General features: G+C 40.5%; 2 protein-coding genes across 2 annotated transcripts; one reads left to right on the top strand and one right to left on the bottom strand.

Moving 5' to 3' along the window:
- The first annotated feature begins 786 nt into the window (after positions 1 to 786).
- On the top strand, positions 787 to 6,442 carry LOC113512764 (integrator complex subunit 9). Its single transcript, XM_052892896.1, has 7 exons — positions 787 to 1,102; positions 1,403 to 1,594; positions 1,767 to 1,969; positions 2,763 to 3,432; positions 5,175 to 5,288; positions 5,376 to 5,478; positions 5,558 to 6,442. Exons 1-7 carry the CDS (start codon positions 1,094 to 1,096, stop codon positions 6,295 to 6,297), a joined length of 2,031 nt encoding a protein of 676 aa, XP_052748856.1. The 5' UTR covers positions 787 to 1,093; the 3' UTR covers positions 6,298 to 6,442.
- A 2,080-nt stretch (positions 6,443 to 8,522) lies between these two features.
- Positions 8,523 to 11,926, bottom strand: LOC113517910 (leucine carboxyl methyltransferase 1). Its single transcript, XM_026902655.3, has 3 exons — positions 11,424 to 11,926; positions 9,934 to 10,117; positions 8,523 to 9,609 (listed from the first exon to the last, which is right to left on the bottom strand). The coding sequence occupies exons 1-3, from the start codon at positions 11,640 to 11,642 to the stop codon at positions 9,053 to 9,055; spliced, it is 960 nt and encodes a 319-aa protein (XP_026758456.2). The 5' UTR covers positions 11,643 to 11,926; the 3' UTR covers positions 8,523 to 9,052.
- Positions 11,927 to 12,694: the final 768 nt, after the last annotated feature.

The following is a 12,694-nucleotide window of genomic DNA, read 5'->3' as shown; positions in this document are numbered from 1 at the left end:
TCATCTCAACCCCAACATTTTATTAATAACAAGTTTTTTTTTTCTCCTACATGTGAGATGAACTCCACCAGATAGGGGGGAAAGGGATTGTTAGCAATAGAGTCTGACAGCCCCATTGCTAGCAATATGCCCTATCAGGTCGATCTCCAAGAGATTTCCTCTGGAAATCAACGTGAACAATTCTTGTTGAATTCGTCACGATGGGCTAAATTCCATGGACTATAGACCTGCTTCATCTTCATCTATCATCCTTCACTGGTGCCCCGCCATTGTATACCGATAGCGCGGGTGGGGTTACTATTTCATTATCACCCATAAAAAAAAAAGAAACTCCACCAGATGAACCTTCAGCTTCACCATTTCAACCATTCTTAGTTGCATAAAAAATATACAATGTTTCACTTTACTATTTTTTTATTATTATTATATTAGAACTTTTTTTAATAGCAATTGAATTACAAAAATATTTTCCGTCATATTTACACGACTGCCAAAGACAGGAGGGAATGAAAAATAGACGGGCAAAATTCAACAAATTCAGATCACATATCACATTATATATAGCCAATATGTAGATAAGAACTTCTATATTTAATAACTTCATTAAATCTAAGAACAAGATTACTCTTTGCTTTAGATCTGGTCTCTTTAATCTATGGTATAACGTAGTATTTAGCGTACTTCCGAAATCTTTGCTATGGGAGACAAAACAGTAAATAATATTTATAGGATAATGCACATGATATTGTACTCGCATTTTAACATAGATTATGAATATATCTGATATGATTTATTTAATAGTAAGATACTAACTTGATCTTGGCAACACCACAAACTGTCATTCGTCTGTCAAAATATGTCATACAGTCGACAATGGACCGGCGATCTTTTAATTACAAGTGCATTTGTTTATATATTTTTTATTAACTACAAACATTTGACTGATTCTATCTTTAATATTTGTGATTTTGCATGACTTTAAAATAGCTACCAATTTCTTAGATTAATTACTAAATGCAAGTTTGTAATAAAAAGTATGTGTTTATCGTAAAACATTAGGTTAGGAAATTTAAGAAAAGATCACCAACAAAAAATGAAACTGGTAAGTCTATAACAATATAATAATACGTGGAATCGGTGCTATATGATTATGACATTTTAGTCCATTAGAAAGAAGTTAATGTAATGTAACCATAGTTGAAATTATAACATCACTGTTAATGAAATTTATAATAAATTAAAACATTTAAACAATTACCCATTTTTTTATTTAATACTAATGTTAAAGTCAATTATTTGTCCATTCTAATTTTTTTCTTTATCATAATTATATTAAAACAACTATGATTTGTTTACATGGTGTATATTTCCATAGTATAACAGTGTGGCATGTTGTTCTCAGTACTGCCTAAGCAGCGACGCGGCAAAGCCGTGCTTCGTGCTGTCGTTCAAGGAGCTGCTGATCATGCTGGACTGTGGGCTGTCAGCACACTCAGTGCTCAACTTCCTGCCGCTGCCGCCCGTACCCAGCACACGCCTCGCCTCACTGCCCAACTACACACCACCACATATCAACGATCCACTGCTCGAAGGGGTCACTCATTATTTATATAATTATTCTTTAGAAAAAAAGAAAAAATATTAAAATTCAATTTCCAAAACAATTATTGATATTTTTAAACTTAAAACATTTTTTTTTTATTAGCTTTATCTACAAATCTATTACTATTATACTTCTTATTTCTTATTTTTTTTTTTTTTTTCAGGAACTAAAAGAATGTTGTGGCCGAGTATTTGTAGACAGCATCCCGGAGTTTTGCCCACCGCTTGATAAGGTTGTGGACTTTTCCCAACTAGATGTGATTCTCATCTCCAATTATACGTGCATGATGGCACTTCCATTCATCACAGAAGATACTGGTTTTAAGGGACAGGTGTATGCCACGGAGCCTACTTTACAAATTGGCAGGTACTTAACACATAAAGGCTTGTATATTTTATGATATTTAATATGACATTCATATGTTTGAAGATTAGGGTTTTATATAAATTTTTCTATTTTTATATATATACTAGTGTCATCGTTATTGTATATATAAAAATAGTCTAAGATTACAAATTAAAACAAAAGTAGTAATTAATAAAGAGGGCATTATTGCATTACATATGACATAGGTTATAAGGGATTGAATTTATTTATTTCTGTGGCACATCAACAGATTACAAACAAAATTTTCACCAATAAAATACAACAGTAGCATTAAAAGTTTGCAATCCAATTATAGCTGTACTCAACATTCACAGAGATTAAACAGCATAATTATGTTGATTTTTAATACAAAAAGAATGCTAATGAATATACAAAATAAGGACCAAAAACAAAACTACCAAATTGTGCTTATAAACTATTGGGTTATCAGTGTATGGAAAGTGCTTCGATACAATGAAAATTTCAGTGGCTCTAAGATTTATGTACTCCAATCAATTGTCCTCCAATTCATTATTTACACATTTAGGAATGGGTAAAAAATACAATGAAAAATGGTGATGTTAACAAATTGTACAGCCTGTAATTTTGCATAATTGAAAAAATGTAGTCATCAACATTATTTGTTACTGTTGGCTATTTTTAAGTGGCTGTCAAAAGAAAAAGGTTACTATTTAATTTTATTTTGGTATGCAATTATATGGGGGCAATAATAATGGCGATAAGTGAGTTGTGTTGTGTAAGTGTGAGTGGGCGCGGCGGGTGTGGCGGGCAGGTTCTACCTGGAGGAGCTGGCGGAGTGGGTGAGCGCGGGGCTGGGCGCGGGCGGCGGCGGCGGCGGCGGCGGCGGCGCGCGGCGCTGGAAGGAGCTGCTGCACGTGCTGCCGGCGCCGCTGGCGCTGGCGGCGCGGCCGCGCGCCTGGCGCCGCCTGTTCGCGCCCGCCGCCGTCGCGCGCTCGCTGGCGCGCGTGCGCGTCGTGGGCTACGACGAGCGCGTCGACGTGTACGGCGCGCTGTCGGCCACGGCCGTGTCCTCGGGCTTCTGCCTCGGCTCCGCCAACTGGGTGCTGCGCTCGGCGCACGAGAAGGTGGCCTACGTGAGCGGCTCCAGCACGCTCACCACGCACCCGCGCCCCATCAACCAGGCGGCGCTGCGCGGCGCCGACCTGCTCGTGCTGGCGGCGCTCACGCAGACGCCGGCGCACAACCCCGACCACATGCTGGGCGACCTGTGCGTGCACGCCACGCTCACGCTGCGCGGCGGCGGCTGCGTGCTGTGCCCCGTCTACCCGAGCGGCGTGCTCTACGACCTGCTCGAGTGCCTCTCCGCGCACCTGGACGGCGCCGGGCTCGCGCACGTGCCGCTCTACGTCGTCTCGCCCGTCGCCGACTCCTCGCTCGCCTACAGCAACATCCTCGCCGAGTGGGTCTCCATCGGCAAGCAGGCCAGTCTCCCCTCCTCCCGCCTCTCACTTAAACACGTGTACAGTCAAAACGGTCCACCACACTGATTTGTTTCAACTTAAAAAAAAATCTCTTTATCGATTTTCAGTACATGGGACCCTCAGAAAGTTTTGCGACATTAAAAAAAATATTCTATAGGTAAATATATTTTTATTACATCATTTCAAAGTACTCTCCACCAGCCTCTATACAAAGTTTCATGCATCTGAACAAATTTTCGAAACACTTTTTCCAGTCCGCCGCATACACCTCGTTTACAGCCTGCTCGAACGCTGAGAGCGCATCGTCCGACACCGAAAATTGTATCCCTTTGAGCTGATTTTTTATTTTTGGGAATAAGAAGAAGTCACACGGTACTAGATCTGAGCGGTAAGGAGGGTGACCCAGAAATTTGACCGGTGTGCTGTCTAGGAAGTCCCTCGTTTTGATTGCGGTGTGGGCGGGCGCATTATTGTGGTGGAGCAGTAGTAGCCCGCGGAGCCCTGTGTTTGGTCACTTGTTGCTCACAACAGAGAAAACTTCTGCCATGCATTTGGTAGTACACCATTCGGCGTTAATGCTTCTTTGGTTTCGTAAAGGAATTGACACCAAGTAGCACCCAACCGTGAAACACTCAAACCGCCTTCTGACGCTTTGTTTCCGGATCGTATTAATAAATCCAAGATTCATCACCTGTTACGATGTCGTAAACACGCCAAGACGAACCTGCATCAAATTTATCTATCATATCATGGCACCATTCCACCCTTGCCTGCTTTTGAACATCGGTGAGGTTGTGCGGCACCCAGCGTGAAACTATCCTCCGCACCCGTAGATGCACATGTAGAATCTCGTGAAGGCTTCCTGATCCAATCTGCAGTATATACTGAATCTCTTAGTACATACCAAGAGATTCGTCGAAGTCGATTCAACTCGTCTATTGTCTTGGATAAAATTTTTCACTGCTAGCACGTTTTCTTCCGTAACAGACGTCAAATGGCGACCACTTCTTTCTTCATCCCCCAAAGTTAGTCGACCGCACTTAAATTCATTATACCAACGATACACGGTTACCTTAAAAGGGCCTTCATCCATGAATGTCATTTGAAGTCTATCGTACGATTCGTCCAGTTTCAGACGGTACTTAAAATCGTAAAAAATCATTGCGCGAAAATGTTCTCGACGCAAATCCATTTTTCAATGCGACACCGTAATTTTAATTAGCTCGCAAAAAATGTGGAGGGAAGTTTTGAATTTAGAACGTACCTATTTTTACTTATAAGTAATCATATTTTTAAATAAATTATAACTGGCCAGTTTCACATACTAAAAACTTTTTCTTGCAATACTTTCTGAGTGACTTGGTACGAGCGTTCTTACATGTTTCTTTTTTATTGGTTTCATGTTTCTTACATCCTTCTTTGCATGTTTTTTTTTTTTTTTTATTAGTGAAATAAATCAAGGTTTCATTATTCATTTTCAACATTAAAGGAAAAATGGTTAAAAACAATTTGACAGCTATGTTTTTTTTTCTGCAATGGACATTAAAAAGGTATTCAGACACGATCAATTTAAAATGAACTTGATCCTTTATATAATTTTTGGGCATTCAATGTTATGATGGGAATTTTCATCATTATGCAAAGAAGGGTTAACTTTAATATTGAGTTTAATTTCAACGATGGAGTTTACTTTTTTATGGTTACTCGTAACGATAAGATAATATATTTGTATCGTGTCACAGGCACGCGTGTATCTACCGGAGGAGCCTTTCCCCCACGCGGCGCTAGTCCGCAGTGGTCGTCTCAAGCATGCACGAAATCTACACGACGATGCCTTTAGTGCTGATTTTCGTCAGGTACTTATTCTTTCTGTCACTTTGTTTTACTATTACAACAACAATTATTAAAATGTGTACTAGTGACGTTTTTCTTTCACTTCGCAGCCGTGCGTCGTGTTCTGCGGACACCCGAGTCTGCGTTTCGGGGCGGCCGTGCACCTAGTCGAACTGTGGGCCAACAACCCGGCGCACGCGATCATATTCACAGGTGAGACTCGGTCCGGCTTCGCCGCGCCACCTGGTCGGCGAGCGCGGCGCGATCATAATGTCGTTCGTGTTGTCCGCAGAGCCCGATTTCCCGCACACGGAGGCGCTGGCGCCGTTCCAGCCGCTGAGCATGAAGGCGTTCCACTGCCCCATCGACACGTCGCTCAACTACTCGCAGGCCAACAAGCTCGTGCGCGAGCTGCGGCCGCGCGAGCTGGCGCTGCCCGAGCAGTACGCGCCGCCGGCGGGCGGTGGTGGCGCGGGTGGCGCGGCGGGCGGTGCGCGCGCGCAGCTGAGCGCGGAGGTGCCGACGGTGGTGGTGCGGCGCGGCGCGGCGCGCGCGTGCGGCGTGCGGCGGCGCGCGGCGCGCGGCCAGCTGTGCGGCGAGCTGGCCGCGCGCGCCGCGCCGCGCGACCTGCGCCCCGGCCTGCGCGCCGCGCCGCTCGCCGCGCTGCTGCACCTGCGCGACAACCGCCTCGAGCTGCGCGCGCCGCCCGCCGCGCCCGCCGCCGCTACCGCCGCCGCCACCACCTCCACCTCCGCCGCGCCGCGCCTGCACTGGGGCGCGCTCGACGTCGAGGCGCTGGTGCGCGCGCTGGCGCGGGAGGGCATCACCGAGGTGCGCGTGGAGCGCGGCGGCGGCGGCGGCGGCGGCGGCGGCGGCGGCGGCGGCGGCGACGAGGGCTGCATCGTGCACCTGCCGCGCCACGACACGCTCGTGCACGTGGAGCGGCACGCCACGCACGTGTTCTGCGAGGGCCGCGCCGACGTGCGCCAGGCGCTGCAGCGCGCGCTGGCCGCCTGCCTGCCGCACGTCTAGCGGAAAATATTTCAAGATTCGAAGTCGTGCTCGCGGGGCTCGCTCTGTATAGCAGCGACCGCTATCCCTCGATCTACAGAAATAATTGCGTGTCGGAACAATTATTAAAGAACGCTCTGGATTACCCCAGATATATAATTGTATATTAAAATTTAACTTCAATATTTGAAGTTAATATATTTAAGTATTAGTAGCTGTATAGATAATATAATATAGTTCTGCGTGTCGACTGTTATCGCCATCCCTTCCGTATACAATTTTTTCAGGAAACAAAATATCCTAATTTTAAATTTTAATTTCAGTATAATTAATCGTAATAGAGCCTCCTTATTCTCATAGCCAACAATACTTTTAAACTGTATTAATTACATTATGATTAATACTAGAAATCCTTATATCTATGTTAACTTATGTGTTATGTAGTGTTTTGTATGCGAGTCCCATATCGTGTATAGATCTTCTCCATCTGGTTCCATTTCTCTTTTACCTTGTGCTTTATTTAAGACTGGCAACACAGTATAAATCGATCTTAAAAATTATCACTCTATGTAGCATAGAAAAGAAAATACATACGTTAAAAAAAACTGTGCTACTATTTTGTCATTTATATTTGGCTATCTATCAGTACATGCATAATGTAACTTTCTATTATTCTACACAGAGTGATGACTCGCACACACACACAATATACTCTTTTGTGACATATAATTTAATGTCGAGATTTTTGTAATAAAAGGCTAAGAAATCATTTCTACTTTCATTATACGAAGTACCACACGACGCACCACATGGAAAATGGCAACTGTACTTACAAGATGTTACAGTAGCTGCCTGCTCGCACACATCACTAAAAAAATCTAATTGTACAAAACATGGGGACTGTCGTTGACAAGTCTTAGTCTACCATGGATTTTATATTATATATTAACAGAGAAATATCACCTGAATCCTCGGTAATGGTAACGCATGGGAGATATCATAGGCGAAACAGTATACTCTGTTATGGCCATGGTATTGCCCATGTTCATAAGTGACGGTTACCACTTTCCATCAGGTAGGCCCTCAACTTGTTTGCCATTCTAAGTTGCATAAAAAAATCGTAAATGGCCACGATCTCAATGTAACATAATTGAAATATTGCCAATTGATATTATATATTCTATAGATATGAACAACTCCGTACTTCAACGTCATACATATCTACATCTACGCTCATGATATCTGTCATGCGTTACCATTTCTGAGAACTGAGCTCTTTGCTTCCGTACCGTGTAATTTCACAGCTGCTTCGGCACTAACACGAATGAAACGGAGCTTTTTGCCCCGTTATGCAGGCGACATTTGTATAATGCTTTTGAAGGCAGTCTCGATACGATATAATTTGATAATACTTTTCTATAAAGAAATAATTCTAGGAAACATTTCTACAGTTTTTATATTGAGCCCCTTTCGATATCAAGATATGTCGTACAATTTTTTTTGACACCCACGTGTTTGTTTTATTTATATGCTTACCCACTAGTTTTTATCCGAAATATTATATTTATTTCGGAATTTTAATTTCTCGTGATAAGATTTTTTGCTTCCTAATGGGGTTTCGACGAATTCTGGCTTTAACAGCATTAACAGCCTTTGTAGTTCTAACAGCACGCGGCCGCCCCGATCTTTTCTGATCTTCGACAGAGGAAGTGTTGTTGTATCTGTTGATAGTACGATATACGAACATACGGCTGATACCATGCTTGAAGCTTTTGAAGTGTCTGGAATGTGACCGACGGCTCCATACCCACTTTGTGCAAGACGATCACTGCAATCCTATTTTCTTTAATCCTACAGTGGAAATTTCCATCATAACATTAGAAGCCCAAAAATTATATAAAAGAATAAGTTCACTTTAACGTCCATTGCAGAAAAAAAAACATAACTGTCAAATTTATTTTTTAACCATTTTTCTTTTAATTTTGAACATGAATTATATTAACTTGATTTATTTCACTAAAAAAAATTATGTAAAGTTAAAACCTCATTTTATATTGTAATTTGATAATGAACACGAAAAATATGTGAAATGGCGCGAAATCAAAAGAAGTTTTTAAAATAATAAATGTGTTCCAAATTTAAAATAATAAAAAAAGTAAGGAAAAAGAAAACTCGGCCACACTTTGTTAACTTATGCTTGCAGAGTTGTATAAACACGAGGGACAAATAACAAAATAATGTCACAATTTATCACATAAATAACTCTTGATATAATTTATTCAACATAATATTATAAGTACACCACATCAAAAGGTTTCATTTGCATTACTTATTTGTAATTATACAATACAGATTAGATAAACGCTTGAAAAAAATATAAACATTACACGAGGGCACGATCACGATCGCTCTCAAACTTTAAAATCTGCAAAATTGAGATGTGCCGAAATAAAAACTGTTAAATTAAGGATTATAGACGCTGCTTTAAATGTCTAACGATTGATACCGTTCGCTAGCCAACCGCCTACGAGAAAATCCTTACAGACAAGAAGAATGTTATCATAAAGTGGTTCCTCAAAGAAGGTACTTAACTTTCTATAGAATAGGTACAGAGGTATGGGATTCTACAGACACTACTATATTTATTACAAATGTTTACTTTTATTTAAGTATAATATAACGCGAACTATTGCAAGAGTAATCTGTAGGTTGCTAGGTGAGGTTGTTGAAATATGGTAGAGTGTGCGGGCGGGCGGGCGGGTGGGCGGGCGGACGGCTACGCGTTGAGGTCCATGTCGGCGAAGATGTCGGAGCGCGTGGCGACGGCGAGCGCGTAGTGCGAGTTGAGCTGCAGCAGCAGCTCGCGCTCGTCCAGCATCTCGAGCGCCTCGACGCGCGCGCGGTCGTCGTCGGGCAGCGCGCGCCACACGGCGTGCATGTCCCAGCAGCGCGCCGCGTCGAAGCCGAGCGCGCGCAGCCGCGCCGCCTGCGCCGCCGGCGGGCCCGCCGCGCCCGCCAGCGCCACGCCGCGCGCGCTCAGGTTGCGCACCATCACCTCGCCGAACTTGTCGCCCAGGTTGCACTGCTCGTACACCAGCAGCGCGCTGCGCGGGAACGCGGCCGCCAGGTGGCGCAGCAGCGCGTCCGCCGCCTCGGGCCGCAGGTACACCAGCACGCACTCGGCCAGCACCAGCGTGGGCGGCGCGCCCGCGCCCTCGCCCGCGCCCGCCGCCTCCAGCTTGCGCCGCACCTCGCCCAGGCAGCGCAGGTCGCAGCCCACCAGGTGGTACCCGTCCGAGTGCAGGTCGCCCTCGCGGATCATCACCTCGCCGTCTGCAACCCCACACACCGCCCTGTACTTCCCTGTGTGTCTTCTCTACCCCACACTTGATAACCCAATCATAATAGTGGACGCCTTCAACAGCTATTCCCAATAAACTATATCCAAATATATCATTATTATAAGTATTAAATGTGTCTATGTCAATCAACATTATTTATTATGAATTAAAAAAATATTTCAAAATATCAACTAAATCCTAGAATGGTTATTTAATTTCATCAGCACTATCACTGGATTCCGTAGCTCGGTTCCTTCTCTGTGACCCTCGCTTACTATACATATTTACTTCTGTGACTATATATATTACAAATTACCTTCGTTACTTATTTTCTCAAGCAGCTGCTTGTTCCTTTTGATTATGTGACATTTTTTTGATGTAACTGCTGGAAAATCAAGCTCAATAAAGTTGCCTACAGCCTGGGTGGAATCCTTCAGCCTCCAAAACAGAGTATCGAATCCACAGCCTAAGTTGATAATTTGACATTTGGTTCCACATCTCTGCAAGTAAAGACAAATATCCAAACTTATTAGAATAATAATACTCTTTACAACCTACTAATACTATACAATACAAATGTGACACAGTAACAGACTCCATACAAACCGACAAGTCATTCCTCAAGAATAGTAACTACCTACCTACTACAATGAATGTCTGAGTATTCAGTGATCTCTATATAGCTGTATCCAGGCAATGCAGCCATTACAACTCTTTTTCAGTTTTAGTATACATACATCACTCTTAACTTTTTTGTCATTCCAAGTTCCAAAAAAAAAAAGAAAAATGTTCAAGTAGGCATAATTTTATATATATTTTGTATTATAATACAACAATCTGGGGGAAAAGGATTGTTAATAATGAGATTTAACAACCCCATTGCTAGCAATATACCCTGTCGGGTTAACCTCTACATGGTTTCCCCTGGAAACCATAGCAGTTAAGTCTTGTTTAATTGATTACTATGGCCCAAATGACCTTCACCCCTACCTGTACCCTTCACTGGTACCCTGCCAGCGTATACCGATAGCGCAGACAGGGTTACCATTCCATCTTCACCCAAAAAAAAAATACAACAACCTTTTTGATTTTATTTATGATTAAATTGCACAATTGTGACTAACTACATAACAAAAAAATAAGGCTCAAATGAATAAATTATTCTAATTTCATAATTGCTAATTATGACAATAACATGTATTTCCTAAAATAGTATATACACTATATATATATATATATATATATATATATATATATATATATATAATTTTCATTCAATCATTCATAGAGTTCACTAAAAGATTAGAGGTAGAGATTTGGTTAAGAGCCCTACATTATATAATCAATGTTGCCTGGAAGGGCTTTATGTAATCATATATATTCTTTACTCAACTCAGATATATATTAGAACACAATAATGCTAATCTTAATCATTTAACAGTTAAGAGATAGTATGAGTTTAATATATTTTTTTTAAGAAGACCAATATACAGTCTATAGCTTTATATTATAAATTACAAATTTTTGACACATTGATGAACTTTCATATTTATATTATTTATATATTTATAGTATTATTAATACTGTCCTAGACACAATACAGTATACCCTAGATACTGTAATATGAAAAAAGTTTTACATAGATACATATGTCACACCTGTCTCCCAAAGTTTTAACACTAAAATATTAATTAATTACCATCATTGATTTAATACACACACAAGAATATAAATTAATTGAGTACGAGTATGTTACTGCTACTAAATAAATGCATAGCAGCTTTAACTTGTGCAGTTGTAACTGACCTCTATAAATTGATGTATAAACATCTCCATAGCTCGAACTCTGGCATAGTACCCACGATTTATCTCAGGTGCCTTTCTGTCTACGTGCCTAATGAAATACGGAATATAGTCGTCCTTCCAGTAGCCTAGCTCCACTGCGCATCTCTTGCATTCTGTGGCGTCGGTGTTAGTTGCGATAATTGCCTCATCTTCCGCACTCCATGATACTATATTATCCATTATAATGTTTTAATGGACTTTTCTAATAAAACATAACGATAAAATAAACAATTTGGTTCTGCTATACGCAGCACTACGCTTTAAATAAATATGTAAAAAAATGTTTTCATATCACACTGTCTGCAGGAAGTTGATGGACGATGAATAAATACACTCTTGAGATATTTTATTACTGAACATAACACAGAAATCTCCAAAATAATTGCAATTATTATGAATTTATTTAATCTTCTTTTAACACAGAACAAGACAGAAGTTTATTATAGTTTACAATTGCCTATATGATTTGACATTGACAAAGGAATCAATGTCAAGTAGACATATACCTATTAAAAATATAAATTTAGACTTAGGATTAAAACTATTCCACAAAGCCGGAGAGAACAACAATAACATTTACATACATGATAGTTGAAATCTAAGATGAATATAAAGTTAAATAAATAAATAGATAATAATTAAATTGCACCTATCAATAAATCCATGATCATGAATATTAAAATCCCTCTCGTTCTATTTCTTTTCAATTTATTTTTAATATTCCTTTTTGTTTTTTGTTTGTTAAGTGACATAATATACTTTAAAGTTGGAATAGGTAAAAATAACAGGAAAGTGAACATTTAGTTTAAATTTAAGAGCTGTAGTTTGAATATACCTACGCAAAAAAATTATAAAATTCGTAAGGTACAATATTTTTTTTTATCACTACCATGCTTCTTATATAGTGCAAATGATATTTTAATAAAGTTAATAATCCTTTGAAGCATTAATTATCAAATGACAATTTTATAATTTTTCTAATGACCCCCCTTTCTCGTTTCTATTCATCCCAAATTCGGGATATGTAGAAAATAAAAACATTCTAGATTGCGAGATAACCAGCCATATATATCTATTCCGAAATCTTTGTAATATATAGTCAAATTTAGAAGTTTATAATCCCGAATTGTATATTGAATCATCAAAAGTTACTTTATAAATTAACTAGAAAAATATTGATATGACGTTTTAAATTGTATATATTTACCTCGTTCTATGGTATATAGACGAAT

This window comes from Galleria mellonella, unplaced genomic scaffold, assembly GCF_026898425.1.
Source record: "Galleria mellonella isolate WM207_F2 unplaced genomic scaffold, CSIRO_AGI_GalMel_v1 utg171, whole genome shotgun sequence".
NCBI lineage: Eukaryota > Metazoa > Arthropoda > Insecta > Lepidoptera > Pyralidae > Galleria > Galleria mellonella.
The sequence above is the reverse complement of the archived record's forward strand: the minus strand, read 5'-3'. Positions and strand labels throughout refer to the sequence as shown.

What these genes read in the sequence shown, in the direction of transcription:
- LOC113512764 (XM_052892896.1), top strand. An exon ending in CCTACTTTACAAATTGGCAG is followed by an intron (nt 1,970 to 2,762) that starts GTACTTAACACA and finishes TGTGGCGGGCAG; the next exon opens with GTTCTACCTGGAGGAGCTGG. An exon ending in GGGTCTCCATCGGCAAGCAG is followed by an intron (nt 3,433 to 5,174) that starts GCCAGTCTCCCC and finishes ATCGTGTCACAG; the next exon opens with GCACGCGTGTATCTACCGGA.
- LOC113517910 (XM_026902655.3), bottom strand. Translation starts at nt 11,642, where the DNA reads ATGGATAATATAGTATCATGGAGTGCGGAAGATGAGGCAATTATCGCA. An exon ending in TTATACATCAATTTATAGAG is followed by an intron (nt 10,118 to 11,423) that starts GTCAGTTACAAC and finishes CTTTACTTGCAG; the next exon opens with AGATGTGGAACCAAATGTCA. An exon ending in TGAGAAAATAAGTAACGAAG is followed by an intron (nt 9,610 to 9,933) that starts GTAATTTGTAAT and finishes GTGGGGTTGCAG; the next exon opens with ACGGCGAGGTGATGATCCGC.